This window comes from Mus musculus, chromosome 5 (assembly GCF_000001635.26).
Source record: "Mus musculus strain C57BL/6J chromosome 5, GRCm38.p6 C57BL/6J".
Taxonomy (NCBI): Eukaryota; Metazoa; Chordata; class Mammalia; order Rodentia; family Muridae; genus Mus; species Mus musculus.
In genome coordinates, this window is record NC_000071.6 from 120,181,695 (window position 1) to 120,204,136 (window position 22,442).

Here is a 22,442-nt window from a genome sequence, read left to right on the forward strand (position 1 = left end):
CCATGGTCTTCCAAGATGGCCACCAGGTCCAGCATCTTTGAGCCCTGTACTGATCTCCCCCACCCCCCTCCACCCCCGTCCGAGTGGACTGGCTTCCAGGTGGAATCAGGGTGAGGAGGCAGGAGGCTATGGTCTTGAACCTGAGAGCTGAGGCTTCAGTCACAGGAAATCAAAGCCAGAGACCGTGATGGTGGTAACCTGGACCTGGGGTAGATGCTCCCCTGGGATAGGAGTCACCTGAGACAGACCCCTACCAGTGTAAGTTGGGATCCAGCAAGGGTAGGGAGACCCACAGTGTTTCAAGTAAGTAGATCCAAGGGACTCACCATGAATAGCGACATCTCTGGGATCCGATGGTGAGAAAATGTCTGCACCCTCAGGATAGACTCTAGGAAGAAGGGTGTGGCCCATGCTGTTGTCTTGAGGTTGGGATGGGAAGGAGTTCCCACCCATCTCCCACACCCCACCAATCCTCCTCTGTACACCCCCTTTGTAGAAACAGGGAGACCATACTGGCTGTGGCCCTAAGGGGAGGCCCCCTGTAGAGGATGGAGCTGAGGGTAGCTGGCTGTGGCTACCAGGAGGTGGCAGTCCAGCTTTTCTTTGTCATTCTCTGTGTCAACCTGAGTCGCTCCAATTGTCCTCTGGGCTATGGGCTTCCCAGCAGGCCAGGGTAAAAGCTGGTGCATCTCCTGTGCCAGTAGGTGGGCAGCTGTGTCCATTCAGAGGGGACCTAAAGCCATGGGTGCTAGATGTAAAGCCAGACCAAGTCCAGGTCACTATCCAGTGTGAAATGACCCCAGCAGTGACCGAGTCCAAGTTACCATCAGGTGTGCAGCAGCCCCAGCTGTGATAGCTGTGTCCTTGTGTTCTGAAACTCAGGCTTGAAAGGCTATTTAGGCAGCGTCACACCGACCAGCATGGAGATGTGTTCCTCCAGACCCTCGGCAAAGGAAGACTCTGCTTTACTGAGTAGTTACTGAGAGCAGCGTGCTGGCTAAGGGAGGGACCGAGTGACAATGAGTTGCCGATGGGTGCTAGAACCCACACCAGGTGTGCCAGGCCCGGGTGGCAGGGCCTTTGCAGGCTAGGCCAAGTTTCAGTGCTCGAGAAGATGAAGCACACAGTGTCCCTTGTTGTCCCTTGTTGAAGTGAGAGGGAGACCAGTGAGTCACTCTTCAGTGGATAAGCAGGCTGGGGTCTTGTGGTTGGAGACCTGTCCAACCTGGAGGCTCCCTAGGCCACACCAAGAAGACTGTTAGCCGTAGAATGACACATCCCAGAGGATGCTAACTCCCCCAGGCTGTTTGAGCAAAGGCAACTTCCCTGAGCGTGGCAAGGTGGCACCTATGGGGGCTGGGTATGCAGAAGAAGCTGCTGGTGGCTGACATTTTCCCTGCTGAGGCATCTAGAATCTTCCATACTTCTCGGATCTGCCCCTGCCCCTGCCCTAGCTCAAAATCCCCTCCAAAGGGGGCCATCCCTCCCTCCTCATTCCATCGCTAAGGTGCCTCAGGCAGACAGGTGCACGCCATCTCTCCTTTCAGCATGTGTACTGCTTTCCCCAAGGCTGGCTCTAACCTCCGGGCACTGTACCACCCCGCGGGGGAAAGCTTTGAGGATACCACACTGCAGCTCAGGGAATTAGGCACACAGAGCATGGCCTGTGTCTCTCAGTCCTCAGCAGTCAGAGCTGGGAAGGGCTCTGCTATTTTTGTAGAACCCCATATTGTGTTTTAGAAAAAAAAAAAATAATAAGAGCATTTGCAGGCGGCCGCCGCCGCCGTTTCCACTCTTGGTTCCTGCAGACTGAGGAGTGGCTTATGACGATGTACCAGACAGCATTGCCGCAGGGCAGTGCTCTGAGCTAGGAGTAGATGGCTTCCTGAGTGTCCCCACCTCCATCTTTGCTGCTCCTTCTAAAATTTGATTCAGCCTAGGTTCAGAGACTTTAAGCAGCCTGGCCTGCATCACACAGCTGGAACGTGATGGAATAGGGGATTGAACTGAGGTAAACTGGCTGCAGAACTGCAGCCCCCATACCCCTCCGAGTATGGAAAGCCCTTCCAATGAGGGGCTACTAAAGTGCCAAAGGGATATAGAGAGAGGGAGAGCAGGGGAGAGGCTATTAGGAACTCCTGCAGGGAACAGAAACATCACCAGGCCTTCTGAGGCAGTAGAACATAGATTGAAAAACAAACAAACAAACCATGAGAAAGGAAACCAAGGCTGAGAGGTCTCGCCTGGGCCTCCCTGCCAAGATCTCTTCCTGCTTTGTAAGTGAGGGTGGAGCAGCCACCAGATGCAGCCATGGCTGTCCCAGACTGCCGTGTCCCCAGGATGCAGCTCCTCAGGGACCCTCATCAGACTCCCCACCAGTTCCTTTCTTGGTCTTGAGGCACCCGGCTCCCCCGAGTCCCACCATCTCCCTGCCTCTCCCCCCCCCCCACCCCCGACAGCTGAGCACTCGCGCTTCTGAGCTCAGAATGAGCCATTTCGGCTCGGGGGCCAGATGCATTTTTATATCTGCCTGGAAAAAAAAAAATGGTAGGGGCTCTGCCGGCAGTCAAGAGAGGCTTCTAAATTAAACTTTAAAAAAAAAAAAAAAGTGTGTGTGGGGGGGTGGGGCTGCACCTGGCCCTTCTCAAGCAGTGCAGAGAAGAACAAAACGTGGAAGCCTTCCCTCCATTGGCCAAGTGACTATTTACCACTTCCCCTCCCACCTACCCCAGCATCCCCAAGCCTCCTGCCCTTCCAGATTCTATTTGTCTTGAATGGACTCTGGGCGGGCTGCCTTCATTGCTTGCTGTAAGTCCCAAAGACCGAGCTAGGGTAGTGACCAGCCCAAGGTCCTGGCCTTACTTCTCTCGCACATCCTGCAGCTTACAGAGCAGAAGTACACAACCTGGAGTTACAGGGCCCCAAACCAAGATAGCGCGGGATAATATGTGACCGGTGCCTCCCTCCCAGATGCTGTCCCCAGGCGGTGATGCTTGGTGGTGTGCAGCACAATGCTGCCCTGTCTGACACCAGTCCTTCTGTGCTAGGGCCACCTTACTCCAGTGTTAACCTGGTTACTTCAACTATTGTTTCCAAGCACAGTCATCTCCCAAGGTGTTCAAGGTCAGAACCCACCATATCTTCTTGGGAACACATTCTAACCATAGCAGTCACCTCATGGGCAAGGGTCAGTGGCCGTTTCAGCCTTCAATGAGTGAGTGCTTCTAGGCATCAACACAATGAGAAAGGCAGGCTCCCCTCCTGGTCCCATGTCACCCTCCTCCAGCTGTCAGCCTGGGTGCTCTGCAGCCTCCAGGGGCCCCCAAGAGCATCCTCTATATACCTAGCGCTCTGTGGAGAGAAGGAGGCTGCTAAGGGAATTCGTCTGAGAGCACAGGAGATGTAGGTAGACATGCCGTGTGCCCACACAGGAGATGTAGGTGGACATGCCGTGTGCCCACACAGGAGATGTAGGTGGACATGCCGTGTGCCCACACAGGAGATGTAGGTAGACATGCCATGTGCCCCACACTGAGTCACCTTAGATCCTCTTCAGGGTCCTAAATCTGGCTGCATCGACCCTTCCACTTCAAAATGCTGAGCTCAGAAGATCCCCTTAACCTGCCTAAGACCTTGAGAAAAAGGAAGCACAGGGTCTACCTTGCCCCAGATATGTTGGTTCTAGAGTTGAGAGACTTCTTAGCCACCGAAGTCCTGTGTTCGTGTCATGGGATGTCTCCAGAAGAGTTGGAAGAGACTGTCCCTTCACAAGGCCACTGAGCCTCAGTCAGCCATGTTTACTGAGGGCTTTGATCAGTGCTGTGTAGTGATCAGATGAATGCCCATGGCTGGTACATCCATAAAAGCAGGAAGTAGGTTTGAAGTGTGTGTGAACTGGGAGAAGAATTGGGGGACTTGCCAGGTAACAGCCAAATGTGTCTCTCTCTTGAGGTGGTGATGGAATGTTCTAGAATCATATGCTGATGGCTGCATGTGAATACATTGACTGTATAATTATATCTCAATTTAGTGTTGAAAAGCCTGGTTTGGGGGGGGGGGGCGGAGGGAGCTTGGCAGAGCAAGGAGGAAGAGCGTATTCAAGGCCTGGGGTGCTGAGCTGGGCACGGAAGCCCCTAGTGGAAAGGACAGGGGGGCCAGGAAGGAGACATTGGGAACAAACAGGACAGACAGAGGGCAGGCACCAAGTTACCATGAGGGAGTGTGCATGCATCCTCTGGTGACTTGACAGCTGGGTGAGAGGCTTGTGGGGTCACCCTCCACAGACAACAGATAAGATGCCACCCGGGGAAACAGGTGACCCGCCTGGCCCAGTGTATTGGCTGCTCAGTTGTTTGCAGCTCCTTCATGTCAAACATAGCTCACTAGTGAAGTAAGTGTGCCAGCAGCACCCTGAAGCATTGCCAGACACCCCAAGTCACAAGGGGGTTGGGGAGGGGGGCTGTGTGCAACACCCGCAGCTCCTTCACAGCTCACTCGCTGCTCTTTCCTGCCCCCTCCTCCAGAAAGCCTTCAATGCGCTGTGTCATAGCACTCACTTGTACGGCCGCAGGCTGGTTCTGGAATGGGCAGACTCAGAGGTGACCGTGCAGACCCTACGGAGGAAGACGGCCAGGCACTTCCAAGGTAGGAGTGGCTGACTCGGGGCTTCTGGGGTTAAGAGCTGGGATGGGGACCACCTGGATCGCTGCCCTCACTTGGGTGCAGCCTCCTGCCACTTCAAGCCACCTTGGATTAGGACAGCCATGTGCATGGCAGCTTACCTTGTCCACTGCAGGTAGGTAAGGCAATGAGGCCAGGCAAGCAACAAGGGCAAGGCAGTTGTCTTTTCTGTTCATATTATAGTCTCTGATTCAGGTTCCAAAACATGATACCTCAAGCCCAGGGGTGCTGGAAATGTGTCCTGCGGGCTGGCCCTAGGAACCATAGGGTCACCAAGTTCCAGTATTGCCATTCTTGGGGACCCAAGCTCTGTGCTCCCAGCTGACTCAGCAAGGTGACACTGGCCTAAAGATGGTTGTCCTACTCCGGAGTCCAGCTGTCCTCATGTGTGGGACACCATAGTGACTGAGCAGGGCTGTGGGCATGGATGAAGTGGTAGCCACTTCCCTTCGTGGGTAGCCCAGGCTGAGGGTCCCCAAAATTGAGAACAAAGAGGCCCATTGTGCCTGTGGCTGAGAGATGGAGGGAGTCAGGGAGAGCTAGAGAGGTCTGTGGGGTTGGGATCACTGAGCCTTGTCTCTAATTGGGTGTGCACCCCTCACAAGGATGTCAAGACTTGAACTGGAAGCCCATCTTCCTTAAGTACCTTCACAGTGGTCCCCAGAAAGCGGAACAAGGCAGCTACCATTGAGCCACCCAGCTGGGAACTGGTCCCCTCCTCCCATCTGCTGGCAAACAGGTTCTGGCTGGGGCTGGGACAGCCCTGTCTGTAGTCAGTGGTGCTGTCACCTCAAGAGGCAGGCAGTCTTCCTACCCTGTCATCCTTGCACTGGGGCCCCCGCAGGAATTCTAGCTCTGGGCTCAGAGAGACCACCCTCGTCCCATGAAGGTGTTTGCTATAAGCTATCTGTCTACAAAGCTGGCCTCAGGAGCCAGGGGCAGTGGAGGACCATAGGGTGCATTGTCCTGGAGGGTTAAGAGCAGTCCAGCAATACTGGCCTTGGCCCTCCATCGGTCTTCCCAGAGCCACGCCACCTGCCCGCCATACTTCTTACTAAGGTCACTGTCCTCTACCAGCTGAGGAGGACCCCGAGCCCTCTTATGTGCTGCTCCAGATCAGATTAGCACCTTCTTCTCTGCGTGTGCTTGTGCTGTGAGACATGGATGCCCTGTTTAAAGGGCTGATGCTGCTTCCATGCAATTGGTCCCCTGCCCTGCTCTGGACCTGCCCTCCGGGCATTGGTCACTGCATCTGCTCCTCTGTGCCTGTCCCTGTACTTTCTTGGTTTTGTTGTTGTTGTTGCTGCCGCTGCTGTTTGGTAGCTGGCTGGTTAGTTCGTTGGTTGGTTGGTTGGTTGGTTGGTTGGTTGGTTGGTTGGTTGGTTTTGGTTTTTTTGGTTTTTTTTTTAAGTCTTCTTATGGCTTGTCATTCTGGCCAGGCCCAGCCACCCCACCCCCACGCGTGGCAAATGTAGTGTGCTGCTTGCTTGTACCTGGCGTGATCTATTCCTATCGGGTGCCCCTATTTAGCTCATCTCCGGGTGATGCCAGGCTTTCTATCCAGGGCTAGGAGCTTTCCAGCCCAAACAAATGCAAAGCAAGAGAAGCAGGAGATGGTACACACTCGGTGGTGGGCTCACAAACAGCTCAATAAGATCCCGAGTCCTGATGGGCAGACAGAACCTGTCTCCATCGACAGGCATCGACAGCCCCAAATGCACCCGTCGGCAAATGTTTGTGGAAGGCACTCTCCCGAGGCGGGGCCCACCCCCCCTGTGGTCGCCCCACCACCCAGCCCAGGCCTCTAAGACTGTGGGCTCAGCACTTCTGCTCTGTGTGGACAGAGGACCCTTCAATAAATTGAGTTCCAAAGACTGCATCATCTCCTCCCAGGCGCAAGGATACAGCAGAAGCCAGCCCTTGATGTGTCCGCGCCGTCTCTGTCTCTGTGGCCGCTCACAGCCACAGGACCCCACTAGGGGTGTGGTAATGAGACTGGGGAAGATAACTAACCCTGTGTCTGCCTCTCCAGCCACCCCAAGATGGCCATGGGTACTGAGCATGGCTGTAGCACCTGCCAGACGTGGCCCTGCAGGTACCCTGGCAGGTACAAGGCTCCAGGTAGGCAGATGTCCCAGAGACAGTGTGCACCCCATCCTCTACCCCATCCTGCCCGTGTGCACAGCAGCTGAAGTCCTAAAAACAGGGCTGTGGGCCCCTGATGCCTGCCTGGGCCTCCTTTCTCCTCTGCCCTTTTCCCTGCCGAGAAAAGTACTAGCTCATTTGTGTCGGAGTCTGCATTGTTCTGAGCCTCCAGGGCCCTGGCAGAACCCAAGGGTAAGTGGGACTTGTGCCCAGCCCCGGCATGGGCCCTGAACATTGCCAGGAAGGTACTCAGACCTCAGGTGGACGCCTGGAAACTCTGGCCCCACAAGGCTGCCTGCCTATGGGCTGCAGTTCCATGCCTCTCCCACAGCCCGCTACTGACATGGGAGGCTTGGTGGAGACATGCCGTTCCTGGGTCCAAGGAGACAGCTGAACTGTGTATTCTTGCTGTCAGAGCCTCTCCTCTCCTGTCAGGCCTTGCCAGGACTCAGGGAGACAGATACGGTCATTGACACATTTAGCAGATCAGAAAGGGCTCAGAGAGGGCAAGAAGCTTATTAAGGGGTGTCCAGCCACCCATGACACAGCTGGAACTCAAACCTAAGCTTTTAGTCATTCTCTTGACTGAGTCTTTGCATGGGCTGATCTGGTAGGCACCCTTACGTTGATTCCGTGTGTGTGTGTGTGTATGTGTGTGTGTGTGTGTGTGTGTGTCTGTCTGTCTGTCTGTCTGTCTGTCTGCTGTCTGTCTGTCTGTCTGTCCTATTATCTGCTCCATGGCCCTGGTGAGTCTCAGCCTCAGCTTTGCCATCCTTACAGTGAACCCAGGGTGTCATCACCTTGAGGGCCTGTGGCTCCAGGGAGGTAACACCCAGCTTCTGGCCACTCAGCTAGTGGACTGAAGAGTATGTAACTGGGCAGAGGAAAGGGAGAGCCTGATGCTGCTGAGTCTCCAGCCAGGGCACAGGGCCTGGCACACAGGAGGAGGGCCCCAGGCTAGCCCACTTCAGGCTTTTCACTTACTGGTGTCTAAAGGAGCTTTGCTTTAAGCCCCACCCCCTTGTCTGTCCCATGCAGCATCCCTGATGCTATCTGCAGTCCCTGGGCAATGGCAGGACATCACAGTGTCCCTCCCTAGCTGGTGCTTGGGACCCACCTGGCAAGACCACAGTATAGGCCAGGCCACAGGAAGAAGTCACCCTGAGTCAGTAGAGACGTTACTGCCAGACAGGTGCCGGAGGGAGGGAGGGAGGGAGGCTGCTGTCCCCTCTAGTCCATTCCCCCTCTCCTTTCCTCCCTCAACACCCCCACCCTTCCTGGACTATCCCAGTCTGGTCCTCTTCCCTGTTCCCCTCCCTCCAACTCTCCTCCCCCTTGCTCTCTGCCTGCCCCCCTCCCCGGTCAGGAATCAGATATTTGGTCTCCAGCCCCCAGCCCTGTAGTAGGTGAAGTGGTTTTCTTCTCTGCCTGGCGTGTGGGGTGTGAAAAGAGTGCTCAGGAGGGGAAGAAAGAAGAAAGTCTGCCTCTAGCTGTGTCCCTTTCTTCCCGAACATGTTACAAACCAGCAGGGTCGCAGCATTGCGAAGCTTTCAGGGCCTGGCAGGCCACAGTACCCCAGCACAGAGACAGAGTAAAATGGCCAGAAGCGATCCACCGCCCAACCGGTCTTAAGCACTCACAGGCAGGGAGGCCCGGCACACGGCTTTCATTTAGCCAGGAACGTGGCTAGGCTTCCCTCTGTTGTCTTATTCCAGCTGGGGAGGCCTGATGGGCTGTGGTTAGTGGCTGCAACTTTCACCTCCAGAGTAGGGGCTCAAGCATGAGCAGCATAGCAAGTGGCCGCAGATCCGCCGTCCCTCCACCCGCCTTACCCCTGCCCACCAGGCCTGGGGACGCCAGCCAGAGCAACATAGACAGAGAGCACACACAGCAAGAGCCCTTGGCACAGACAGGAAGAGTTCTGGCCAGACAGCCACTGGCCTGGCACTCTGAGCCACCTTCCTAGCCTCACAAGGTAGGGATGGAGCACTAACCAGACACCTGTGCCATCAGCCCACCACCTCACCTCCAGGCCTGCAGCATTCTTCTCTGTGTTACACACACATACACACACACACACACACACACACACACACACACACACACCCTTTCCCCTACTAGCTTAACCCTCCAGGGGACACAGCCACCCTCCTTGTCTCCTAACTTATCTCGTATCAAGAATAAAGCTGGCTTCATAACTGTCCACAGAGCAGATGAGTGAGCCCCGTTAGAACAAGTGATAGACGTGGCTGATGTTAGCTGGACATCTAGCATATTCTGAGTCCTGTGCAGTTCTGATTGCAGCCACCTTCACATTAGGTACGGGTGCCGAGGCTCAGCACAGCCAGGCTATTACCCCAGCCCAGACTTATTTAGGACAGGCCCTGTTTGGAGCCTGATATTTTTACCTTGTTCCTCAAAGCCCTGTCCTTCTGCAGAGATGCAGCCTCGTAAAGTCTTACTAAAGATGAGCTCAGCCTCAGGGAAGCCAGAGAAAGCTCTGTCAAGGGCCTTTGTGCAGCAGCAACACTTAGCACTTTTACATACAGTTTAGAAGCCTGGTGGCACCTTAGCCTAGCACACTCGGAGAGAGACAGGTCCCATGTTACAGGACCAGACAGACCCAGAGTCAGCTGTTGGCTTTCCTAGGAACACACAGCTCTGGGCGGGCCCTTGTAGAACAGATACCCCTTTTCCTCCTGCCCTACGTTGTCTACAGTTCCTGAGTCCTGGGCGGCGTGCACAGACGTAGCAGCCTCAGTGTAAGCTTTCCTGGGAGAAGGCATGTGGCTTTGTCTCTCCCTCCTCCTTTTCCTTGTGGATGTGGTGTTTGTATAAGAGAGGGGCAAGTTTCACAGCGTATAAGGATCAAAGTTCTGTTGGCGGCAGGTTTCCTGAAGAAAATTAGAATAGATGCTACAACATACCCCAAGGGAAGGTGGTGCATCTAATATGGCAACTAGAACAAGCCTTCCCAGGAAGTCAGCTTTTCTGTGTGATTGCAAGGGACCAGCCAGCCAAAGACCTACAGGAGAAACAGTACAAACCCAGGTGCCCACCAATGCAAAGGCCATGGGGCAGAAGTGTGTTTACTACTGGAGCTCCAGCATGGAGAGTAGAAACCAAACAGGAGAAGCCAGCAGGGGTCTGGCCATCGGTGACAGGAAGCCTGACTTTGCTCATGTTGCCCTGGGAAGCCCTGGAAGACTAAATCAAAGGCCAGCATCAACTAACCTCGTGAGTCTACATTGTTGTTGTTGCTCCGTGGGGATAGCTCTGGAACCAGGCCCAGGGATCACACTGGGGTCATCCAAAGATGGTGGCCAGGACCACAGCCAAAGGCTGCAGGGCGGAAAGCAGCCAGGAGACTGGCTGTGTTGGGAGCGGGTCGAGCTGGCCAGGGTGGCATAGAGAAGGCAGGCGAGAAGCAAGGGTGGGGCCCAGCTGCTGCGCAAGCCCTGGAAGCCAAAAACAGGTGCGGAGTGGGGAGTCTGACCAAGCTGGGTCTGAGATATCCCAGGATGCCCCAGGGATATTAGCAAATAGATGGATGAGTTCAGAGCTCCGGGCGAAGGCTGAGCTGCGATATAAATTTGAAGTTATCAGCATACAGATGATATTTAAAGCCTGCCAGCGTTTCCCACACACCCCCACCCCACACCTCCATCATCGACAAGATGGCACGCTTTTGAAAGACCAGGGACCACAAGAGCCCGTTATCCCCCATCAGCCCCTGCAAATGGGCCTCCTTGATCTGAGCCGTGAAGACATAATCATCAGGCTTTCAAAATCATAGGCAGAAAGTTCAAGCAAGTATGTGAAGTCACAGAATTTATTATTCAAAACATCCCCTGGCCTGCCTCCTTCCAACTCCCTGGAGATGGGGGTTTTGTGTAAGCTCTACATTTCAGCCCTTCATCTGGGCACCTCTCACTCTTCCCAAGACCTGGTTGTGTCAGTCCTTCCTCTGGATACCCCAGACTGTCACTCTAGGTCCCAGGAGGACACGGGGTATACAAGAGGGCTTTGATCCTGACTCCTGGTTGCATCAATGGCTCCTGCCTCGAGAGGTCAGGATACTTATCACTCCCTCCCCTGGTTGCCACAGCTGGTAACAGGAATTGAGGCTCACAAAGTGGAACTCTGTGGGCCCAGGCAGCTTCTAGCCAAGGTGCAGGTGGACGGGGTCCTGTGTCAGGGCCTCTAGACAGCAACCTCATCTCCCAGTGAAAGTATACTGGGAGCCTGCAGGTCCTTGGGGCCTGCTGGGGCAGGTGTGGCCCAGCCACGCCCCCTGCTTCCCTCTAACCGCCCCCCCACAACCACACACACACCTGAGCCTCCCACTCTTAAGAGATGTGACAATACCCTGTACATTGTGCCTCCCTCCCCTGGGAGCGACTGTCCGTGCGAGGAAGGGACCTGCTCCCAATCCCACTAAATTGTTATTGACTTGTGTTCTGTGCGTTCTGCAAACATTTCACTCAGCCGTCGCCGGCAAGCCCACGAATCCCTGCTAGGGCTAACGGGGAAGCCAGCTGTGCCGGGCCATCTCGCCTGCTCCTTCTCATCGATCACAGAATTAAACTGACAGAAGTACCGCAGGGCAGTGTGGGAGGGGCAGGGCCTGGCCACCATCCTGGGCGGGGCCCACAGACCCAGAGGGTACAGGCTGGCCAGCATACCTGACATGCAGCCTGGCCCAACCAGGGGAAGCCAGGGAACAGCTTCAGTGGCGGCCTCAAGTGCCTGTGATAGGCAACAAGAAGCACGCAGACCAGCAGCCACCAGCTGAGCCATCGGTGTCTTGCCTGCAACATGTTGAACACAAAACAGTATTGGATTCATCACTGTTTGGCCACTGGAAGATCTGACCTGGAAATCAGTTTCAAGGCATTCATAGGAAATCAGATCCGGCCACCCTGGTCCCACACCCCACACAGAAGCCTGTAGAGCCACTGTGCATTTATGAGATGTGTGTTTCCTGTTGCCCAGTCCACGGCACACGGCCCTCCCAATGCTGGGACTCCTGCTTACTCCACAGCCACGTGTCTCTGTGTCATCTCAGCTTGGACCCAGGAGGAAGAAAAGATCATAATGAAAATGAGCCTCCAGGCTAAGCAGGGCTGCAGGAGCCTGTGGGAGCCTCCACTCTCCCAAGACTGCACAGGGTTCCCAGCCCTGGTAGCCCACACTCACATAGGCCAAGGACAGAAGACCCCAGGTCAGTGTGGGCCCCTTCCCTATCTTGGGTTAAGCCCACCGTGATCGAGGTTGGGGTTCCACATGCACAGGGCCAATCCAGTTATCTGGACCTCCAGGCAGGAAGATGCCCAGGATGGACATCTTGGAGAGAAGTTAGCCTGTGGCCACTTTACAACCTCCCACCATTTAGGTCCCTTCCTCACTGGGCAGAATCACAGTGGAGAATGTGTCTGTGAGAAGCAAACCCCACTCACTGCCTACCTTACTTGAATAAGATCCACATCCCTGCCCTTTGAGGTGGGTCTGTTGGGCTTACTGTTGTGTGAATACTGTCCTGTGACTCACTCTGCTTCTGCTTCTGTTGCCGAGACTGAGGGTAGAGCTGTCACTTTCCACTGCAAGGCAAGTGTCAGTGGGACACTTGGCTATGATGTGAGGAAAAGGCCCCCAGAGTGAGCTCAGCACCATGTAGAGAGCCAGTCTGTACCCACAGGGCTTCCCCACAGCTCAGGGCTCATGTACCCAACTTGTGGGATTCCCCACAGGCACTTAGAGACCTGACCCTGCCTGTGTCCCAGCTCAGCCACGGCAGCTCAGCCCCTTCTGCTGGGTGCTGGCCGTCAGAGTCACTTGATGGTACATTTAACACTTCTTGTCTATCTTGGCCGGTGCCTTCTGGCAACTGAGTGTTCACCCTTGTGCTAGCCAAAGTCCTGAAGGCCCTGTGGCTTGTCACTTCCTGCATTTCTAAACAGGATCTCGCCATTGTCCAGGCTGGCTGCTCACCACCAGGCTCAGACCATCTTCCTGTGCCAGCCTCCCTGGTCCTGGGGTACCAGGCATGGCCAGCACATGCAACTTGTGCTTAGACGCTTCGTCTTCATTCGGGAACTGAGCCCAAACAGGGAAAGCAACTGGCTTGCATGCAGCCTCCATCCAGAGTGGCAGGGTCTGCTGCAGGCCTGCTGGCTTCCCCTTCTGGGCCGCCTCTGTCTCGCCTGCCTCTTCACGGAGCCCTTCCAGCGTCCTTTCTCCCTGTCAGCCCTGCTCTCCTCCCCAGCCTCCCTCTCCTCCCATGAAGCCTTTCTCCTGTCTTCCCACAGTCCCCCGCCTGCCCGCCCGTGCCTTCCATGCAGGCGACATTGCCAGCCAGGGAAGGGAAAAAAAGATGCGGGCTGGCATTCTGTCAAGGAATTAATTGAAAAATAAAACCATTAGGTGGGAACTGGAGAAATGCAGAAGTGGGTGTTTGGAGGTTGGGGGGAGGGGGCAGGACTGGGGGGCTGTTGGGGGCCGGCCGAGCTTTTTGTTGAGTTCATTTCTCGGTATTGATGTTTGGTGACAGTCACTTGTTGTTTATCTCCAGGAGCAGCTGCGCTGTGGAAGGAAAATGCGCGGCTTGTTCCGTTTATTTATTTCACACCTTCCCTGGGTTCTGCTTTGTGTTTGTTTGGTGAAGGCCCACGGAGGCCTCCGACATGGGGAAGCGGGGTTTCCACAGCTGTTCCTGCCAGGCGGAGCCGGCACTCCATGTGGAGGCAGGCCAGTGGGGGTGGGGGGCTGGGTGGCAGCAGTGAAGACGAGAAATGGGGGTGAGTGGCCCAACCCCCATCCCTGGCTGTAGACTTGAACCTGACCCATCAGTAAGGTGCACCCACCCCATCCTTACGGCCACCCCAGGAGGTGGCAGAGAGCAGGGGTGACATGCTCAGGGTGACTTGGCTGGTGATGGCAGATGGGCACTACAGAAAGCAGCTGTTCAGAAAGTGCATGAAGACTTGGGCTAAGGAACCCTACTCTGAGCAAAGACAGGCTGGTGCTGTGAGCACAGGCTGAAGGCAGTGGCTACCATGAAGCAGTCCCCAAGGCTTCCTCCCTGAGGACTGTTAGCAGGGCAGTGTTCAGAGGTCCTGGCCAAGAGTCAGTTGGCTCCTGGCTGGGGTCCCAGGCAGGTGTTGCCCAGGTCTCTGTGATGAGAGAGAAGTGTGTGTGTGTGTGTGTGTGTGTGTGTGTGTGTGTGTGCACGCGCGCACATGCGTGCGCGAGTTTGTGTAGCAAGGTATTCATGGAAACCATTCATGGCTTCATACATTCTTCTCTCTGCTCCTTTTGCCATAGCCTGATCCCTTTGAGCCCGGTTGTACCCTGGCCCTCTTCAGTCAGTCTATCAGTCTCTCAGTAGACATTTACTGAGGGCTGCTTGTATTAAGACAGTTCTGGGCATTGGAGCACAGGGGCAGGCATGATAGGCATCCCTGCCTTCCAGCAAGAGACAAACAGCAGCAAAGCCAAAAGGTCTTAGGGGTACTGTGGGGCACCCAGGGATGCTTCACCACAGGCATGAGGCCCCTGAGCAGCCCAGTAGAGCATTCTAGATAGGCCACAGCAGTGCAAAGGCCCTGAGGTGAGAGGAATGGGTACAGGATAGGGAAGGGGCCGGCTCCTGTGGACTGGTTGCCAACAATATGACAGTTTGGCTTCCCCCAGGAACAGGGCAAAGTTCTGCAGGAGAGGGAGTTGGGCTCTAGAGTTGGCTTGACAGGGTCTCTCTGTGCTGGAAGGACCATCATAATGGCAGAAGGGGTCTGCTCTGAAACAGCAAGGACACCTGAGGGACACCTGCCCCCTGCAGCTTCTCCCCAGCCAGTCTGTCCTGGATCACCACCCAAGCAGCAGCGGGAGGGGCACCAGATAAATCCAGCGGGGGTGGGGGGCCCCGCTTTGTTGTTGTCTATTTCCAGCCCTATTACCTGCCCACGATCCAATTTCCTGAGGCCATTGTGCATCGGGCATGAGGCACGGAGTGAAGAGAGGACACCGCAGGGAGTCGGGAGTCGGGCTGCTTCCTCCCCTTTCCACAGTCAGCCATGATGGGCAGAGCCGCCAGACCTCAGCTCTCAGCCAGTGCCCCCACCTCCCTTGTCTCCAGGCAGCGCTGCTGCAGCTCTGTTCATGCCTCTCCCACCCAGGGGTCTCATAGGAGCCCCAGCCAGGGACACGGTCCCAAACAGAAGAGCTTGGTGCATGGTGGGAGAGGGGAGGCTCAGGCTGTGCCAAGGAAGTGTGGGGAACTGGGGCAAAACAGACCAGGGTGTGACCTCTGCCAGCCTGGGGGTGACTCAGAAAGCAGCATGCAGCTACAGAGGGCTGCCTGTGGGCTCGGGTCTCAGGGGGCAGCCACAGCTAAAGTGTGGAAGCACCTAGGAAAGGCCAAGCTAACGGAGAGGGGGTGAGAGCAGCTGGGCCACGGACCGCCATCGAGGGCAGGGTCCATATCCTTATAAATATGGGAGGCATGAGATGAGAGGGATTCCTGACCCACCCCGGAAAGAGCCAAGGTCATCCATGCCTGAGCCGGGCACTCTGCCCACATTGTGCTATCTACTGCCTTGTAGTCACTCGAGATAAAGGGTCAGGTGTCTGCATTCAGAGGGCTTCCTAGAAGGAGTTAAGAGTGTCCTGAAGGCAGGGATTCGGGTGAGCAGCCTCTTTATGAAATAGGCCTTCACTGGTGAATGGATGGTTAGACCAGCAGTAGAACTGGTGAGAAGAGCAACCCAGAGCCAGCCTGCCAGGTTTCTTGTCTGTGGGGTTGTTGAGGACACCAGTGCTTTAGCATACAGTAGGTACTCAAATCAGTGGCATTTGAAACAGCTGTGTGTCTAAATGCCCCCCTTCCCTCCCCCCCTGCACTTGTGCCTTCTTCTTAGAAAACTCCTCTGCACTCATCAAAGCCCAGATCAAATAGCCCCTTTCCTCCAAAGCTATCATCTTTGCTAAGGTCCCCGGACCCCTCTGGATTCCTTGGCCACTGCAGCTGTGCACCTAACATTGAGTCCACGGCCGGCATAGAAATGAAGCTGGCTTCTGCTTCAGCCCAGCTGTTGCCTTGGTTCACTAGGCCTCTGGCGGGCAGGGAGGAGGCAACCCTCAGGTGGGCCGCTGGCTCCCTCAAGTAGGTCCTTTGCTCTGTGGCAAGGGTGGGAGGCAGGTGAGCGGCATCCATGGGAGGCTGGACTGCCCAGAGCCGTGTTTGTTCTCTTCCCGGGCTCATCCCCCGTTTGCTCGCTCCTTGCGCTCACCCCACACACCTCTGCCTCCCCCACTCACTGCTGAACCCTCTCGGGGTCTTTTCTCCTCTCTGCCATCTGCCACAGAACCCCCGAAGAAAAAGCGGTCTGCAGTGTTGGATGGGATCCTGGAGCAGCTGGAAGATGAGGACAACAGTGACGGCGAGCAGGCTCTCCAGCTGTGAGCTGGCACTGCCAGGGTGCATGGCTCCAGGGCCCCGGGGCTGGATAGTGCGATACAGGAAGTCTCCATGGGTCAGGACCAAAGGAGTCAAAAGCTCGCGGCAAGTATGGGATGTGAGAACAACTTTGCTGCAGACTCTGCACCAGTGCTGAGCAGCTGCTGACCTGGCACCTGCTTGTGAGATGGTTCCATGAGGAGCTCAGGCCTGGCATCCTCCTGTGGCATGGCTGGCCAGACTCTGGGATGAGTGACAGGGTGCACAGCCACTGTAGAGCTCAGCCCTGGCCAGCCAGGCTCCTGCAGCCCTGTCTCCCCCTCAACAGGACTGCTGGCCAGTAGACAGAGCTGGGGACTCTACCTCATCATCGGGGCCCCTTCCTTGTCCCTGTGATGCAGCCAGGTTCTGAGCCCTGCTGTCAGGTTCACAGGCTGAACTGCGCCAGCACCACTGACGGACTCTACAGCTCAAGCGGAGGCCCTGGGAGTCGCACGGAGGCCTCACCCGCACCAGAGGCTTCAAAGGCGAGTCTTTGGCTGGGTACCCTAGCACAGCCTCTCTCCATGGACTCGGACACACCGTCAACCAGAGGAGGACATGGCACTAGTCAGGGAGGAAGGCCAGAGCCCTTCAACCACTGTCCAGCCCCAGCACTACCTCTCAAGCAAGAAGCTTAAGACCTGTGTCATTTTGAGTGGCTGTTCAGTGCAGGTGACTGGCATGGCTGCCTCGGCCAGCCATGCCAACTTCACTCATCCAACCAGGAAGACGTGGGGAGACACTACTACCACCTCAGAGCTGTTGTCACCGAGGGCTGAAGAGGCACCAGACAGGACTCTGAGCACCAGGCTTTCCAACTTTATGTGAGAGTCTTGGCCTATGAACTTTTTGCCTTCCAGATTTGCCTGGATCCCACACCAGGTTCCCAAAGATGGGGCCACGCCCTCTCAGGGGTGCTGAGAACTAAGCAATAAACGGCAGAGCCTAGAATTGCCCCTCCCTCTACCCTGATGTCACTCTGTCACTCTGATGACACCCTGCACCATGGTGATGCACAGAGGGGTGGAGATGATGCTTGCCACACACCCGTACTGGACCATGGGGATCGCTGTGGGTCATTAGAAACCGACCCACTCACTCAGGGTGCACCCACCCATCATCACACCTCAGCCAGGATGGCCCAGGGCAGAAAGTTGTAGTCTGATGCCAGCGTAGACTCCCCAGAGCAGGCTCCACACCTGTGCCACTTGGCATGGGACCCAAGACCTGTGCTCCACCAGGTTGGCCTCTAAACCCTAGAGCCCAGCAGGTGACTTCTGAGTCCCCCAGCCTCCTGAGCACAGGTCCCCAGTACCCATGCCAGCTAGGCAAGGTCACTGTGCACTCGTAATCTCAGATCTTATGGGGACAAACAGGTCCTTGGATGGATGGATGGGTGGGTGGATGGATGGATGGATGGATGGATGGATGGATGGATGGATGGATGGACGGACGGACGGACGGACGGACAGTGAGCTTAGCCAATCAGGGAACTCCGGCTTGAGGAAGAGAAGTGAATCAAAAAAAAAAAAAAAAAGGCAGAGAGCAACTGAGGACACAGTGAACCTGTCTTCCCCTTGTACCTCTTTCTGACCTTCCCCCCACTCCATCACACACACACACAATAGAGCGTGTGGGTGGCCAGTGCCCAGCACAGCTGGGGGCCTTAGAAGTTGTGGGTGAAACATCACAAGACAGGACAGGAGCCTGAGTCCAGCAAGGGCCTGGAGGAGGTAGTTTTTGGCCTGCAGCCCAGGGCAGGAGACTTCACTCATCATCACCCACCCCATGGTTCCCCACACAGGTAGGCTCTGGTGGCTGGGGTGTAAACACCTGCATGCGGTTCTGCCTTAGGTCTTCGAGTCCTGAGAGCCCAGCTGGGACTCCCGGGCCAGCTGAGAAAGGTACATCCAGGAAACAGAGTGGCGTCTGAGCCAGCAGGGAGATTTGAGATGGAGCCTGCCTCGTCCTGCCTGCCACTGGCTCACAGCAAAGGCTAGTTGCCATGAGCCTTGAGCTCGGGTCCTCACATGAGCACCCTGACTGGAAGGGCGCCAGCATCTTGTCACTCTCCAGTAAGGGACAGCCCTATCAGGACAGGCACCCTGTTGCAGGTGGAGGACATAGAGTCAGCAAGATCTGACCCTCGTTCACAAACTCCTTCATCAATCCCAGGCTGCACCCAGCCCTGAGGACAAACCAGAGTACCTCTGTGGGTATCTCCCTTGAGACAAGGCATTCCTTGCTGGATAAACTCCAGAGGCTATCCTGGGCCTTGAGATGCACACATGGGGTGCTAAAAAGATGACTCAGCAGTTAAGAGACTGTACCACTCTTCCAGAGGACCCAGGTTCAGTTCCCAGCAGCTACTGGGGTGAGCCACACTCAAGATTACTCATTAACCCCAGCTCCAGAGGACCCAGCACCCCCTTCTGGCTTCTACAAGCAATTGCACTCATCTGGCACATGAAAAGAGACAGATACACATCAATAAAAATAAGAATTTTCTAATTTTAGAAAATGCTCACATCAGGTGCAAGCCAGCCCCCCTCCCCCCATGTGTCCCCTCGCCTCTGCCACCCCCCCACTCCCACCCCCCAGTCCCGCACCCTCCCCACAGTCTGCAACCACAGCCACCGCTCAGGACCAGGACGGCAGGGGCAGGATCAGCTGGGGCTGGCGCACTCAGGCTTCGCCCGAACAGAGCCGAGCTCAGGCTCAACATCTAATTCAATTTGTTCTGCTGAGATTGAAATATGAAATGGTTGCCAGTCAAAAACGTTCAAAGGATGGAGAAGGAGGGAGAGATGGTGCCTGCCGGAATTTAAATTTTAATGAAAATGACTTTAACCCTTCCGGTAAGGGTCTGGAGGAAATGGAACTGGCCCTCTGGTCCCCGGAATGAAGCCTCCAGGACTCTGCACCTTCCCTCTCACTCTGCTTCACTGGGGATGGCTAGAGGTTTTCCCTTGCAGAGTTGCTTCTTAAAGCTGGGACCGCCCCTACCTCCTTGTAACATGCTTGCCCCTGCTGCAGGGAGTGAGAGCACCTTTGTCTGCCCCACCCCCACACTCCTCCCCTTCTGGACACATGACCCCCATCAGAGCTTGTGAGTCTCTCCTTGTTTGCATTTACTTTAGGTAGGTAGGACTGCGCAGCCCAGGCTCGTCCTGCACTTCTGGACTCCAGCGACCCCAGGCTCCAGGCACAGGGCCCTGTGCCCACTCCTAATCCTGTCGCAGCAGGTTATTTGGGGTCATACCCATCCTAACAGTAGAGCAGTGTCTTGCACTGGCAGGTCCCAGGACTTGGTGTTTAAAATGGAGAGGAGAGTCAGTCTCTCTCTCCCCCCCGCCCCCATACACACACACACACACACATATATACCAGTTTCTGTCTCAGTGCATCCTAAAGATGGGTGGCATTCCCCCCAGTACCAACGCTGCACAGAGGGTTGGCACCAGCTCTATCTGGCAAAGGGCACAAGAGGGCTTCCGGACCATCATCCAGACAGAGCCCCGAAACAGAAAGCATGGACCCAAGGCACGGGGAGGACATGAGGAGTCCACACTGACTTCATTATTCAATTCATGAAGTCATTCCCCAGGCGGTTGCCACAAACAGATCCATGGCTTTTCCAGGCTCTCCAGAATACTAACAAGGGGTCATTGAGACAGCTCATTGGCTAAAACGTGATTGCTAAGAAGCCTGACAGCCCGAGTTCGATTCCTGAGCCCCACATGGAAGGAGGAGAGAACAAACCCCCACACGTTGTCCTCTGACCTTCACACATGCTGTGGCATTCACACGTGACCACACCAAGTAAGTGTGAAAAACTTTATATATTTAAACATTTATATATCAAATTATATTTTAATACCTATTTATATACTAAATATGTATATTTAAAGTTTTTCACATTTATTTTGTGTATGTATATATATGTAACACTGCTGTGCCAGCTAAGATCATATATCATCTACATAGATTGCTACGGCGGTAGGTCTGAGTCTCAGCTCCGTCACATGCAGCCTGGATGACATGGGGCTGACTTCCCTGGGCCTCAGTGTCCTTCCAGGACAGACACACCGACTGGTGGCAAGCCATCTTAGTTATGGCTTTGATTTAACTGCAATTAAGCCCCGTGACCAAAGACAACTTGGGAGGAGGGCGTCTACTAACTTACACTTTCAAGTCACTGTTCATTACTGAAGGAAGTCAGGACAGGAGCTCAAGCAGGGCAGGAAGCAGGAGCTGATGCAGAGGCCTTGGAGGGGTGCTGCTTACTGGCTTACTCCTTATGGCTTGCTCAGCCTGCTTTCTCATAGAACCCAGGACCACCAGCTCAAGGATAGCCCCGCCCACCCACAATGGTCTGGGCCCTCCCCCCACAAATCCCTATTAAGGAAATGCCCTGCAGGCTCACCTACAGCCAGCTATTATGGAGGCATTTTCTCAATTGGAGCTCCCTCCCCTCAGATGACTCTAACTGTGTCGCGATGACCTGAAATTATCCAGCACAGATGCTTAAGTCAGTACATGCCAAGAGCTGGGAAAGGCCCCAACACGCTTACTGTAAACTCTCTCCTGTGGTCATCCCATCCCCCAGTGCAAAGAGTGTTCTCATCCTCCACTCCCAGCAGGCTCCCCCACTTCCAAGATGCCCTGGAAGCCAGAGTGTTCGAGCACAAGCCCTAGGCTGGGGTTGTCTCTGTGAGTGACAGAGGGGACCTACATGTTCGCCGGACACCCAAGATGCCTTCAACCTCCAGCGTCCTTAATAAACCCTACTTCTTAATTGTGCCCATCCTGACAGTGATCCACTGAAGCCAGACTGCTTCTGCCCTGGGCAAGAGCCAACACCAAACGCATCCATGCTTGCAGATCCGCACAGGGGCAGCTCCTGCCTTCTCCTGGGAGCTGTGGAGAGTCCTCCCTTTCCACGATTCCAGGTGATATCACCACCACCCACCCTGGACACCTGCAGTTCACAGAGTGGTTTCCTGGAATCATAGGCAGGGATTGCCATACAAAGGGGAAACTGAGGCTGGAGAAATGAGCCAAGCTGCTCACAATGAGTATTCCAGGAAGGTGCAAGAGGAAGGCAGGTGCCCCCTCCTCTCAGATCCCACCTCATGGTTGACTAATGACTGAGCCTCTCTCTCCCTTTTGCCTTGAGGAAGGAAAAAAAAGTCTTGGTGCTCATGTGACCCTACCATCCACAGACAGCAGAGAGAAGACACCTGTTCCTGTTAGGATACCTCAGACTGTGCCCCCGAGAGGGGGATGGTCTAGAGCAGTGAATATCAATCTGTGGGTCAGGACCCCTCTGGCAGACCTGTGTCTCCAAAAATATTTACATTTTGATTCCTAACAGTAGCAAAATCACAGTTACAAAGTAGCAACAAAAGTAATTTCATGGGGGGGGGGGGTCAGCACAACATAAGGAGCTGTATTAAAGGGTCTCAGTACTAAGAAGGTTGAGAACCACTGGTCTAGAGAGGCAGGATCCAGAGCCCCCCCACCCCCACCCCAAGAAAAAAAAAAACACTTCTGCTCCCATTACGAGCATTTTTGGGTAATGGAACCTAAAATGCAAGCTTCATAACTCAGCGCTCAGTGAAAGAGAATCTTGTAGAGTCAGGGGCCTCCAGCTGTATTGTTTTTGAGAGTGTGCACCGGGGAAGGTGTGTTCTGGCCCCTGGCCTTGGGGGCCTTCAGTACAATGAAGGCAAGTCTCCAGAGTGACTGGAAAGGTGAGCATGTCTGGTGCTGCTCACAGGAGACTGTGTCGTCATACAGTCCGAAGGATGCTACCAGTGCGGTAGAGGAAGAACTCCTGCCCTGCCCCTCAGGCACAGCCTGGAGTCCTCATGTGGCTCCTACACTGTTCTTTTGACCAGGACATGGTAACCTGGAGAACCATGGTAACTGCCTCCTTCTGGGAGCCATCAAGAGTCCTCCCTTCCCACGACTCCAGGTGATATCACCACCACCCACCGTGGACTCCTGAGAAGCAATCTATGTAGTTATGTAATCCTGGGAAACAATCTATGCCAGCTAGTTAACTGTCTCATCACTGTGACCAAACACCTAGCAGGTGCAACTTGGGGGAAGGAGG

At 55.0% G+C, this 22,442-nt stretch overlaps 1 protein-coding gene across 1 annotated transcript in view; it reads left to right on the top strand.

Annotated features, from left to right (window-relative positions):
- Rbm19 (RNA binding motif protein 19) overlaps positions 1-17,277 on the top strand; it is an 82,459-nt gene extending 65,182 nt beyond the window's left edge. The window contains exons 23-24 of the mRNA NM_028762.1: positions 4,524-4,644; positions 16,188-17,277. Of these exons, the coding sequence (NP_083038.1) occupies positions 4,524-4,644; positions 16,188-16,285 (219 nt within the window). The 3' untranslated portion in view covers positions 16,286-17,277. The remainder of the gene's footprint in view (positions 1-4,523; positions 4,645-16,187) is intronic.
- Positions 17,278-22,442: the final 5,165 nt, after the last annotated feature.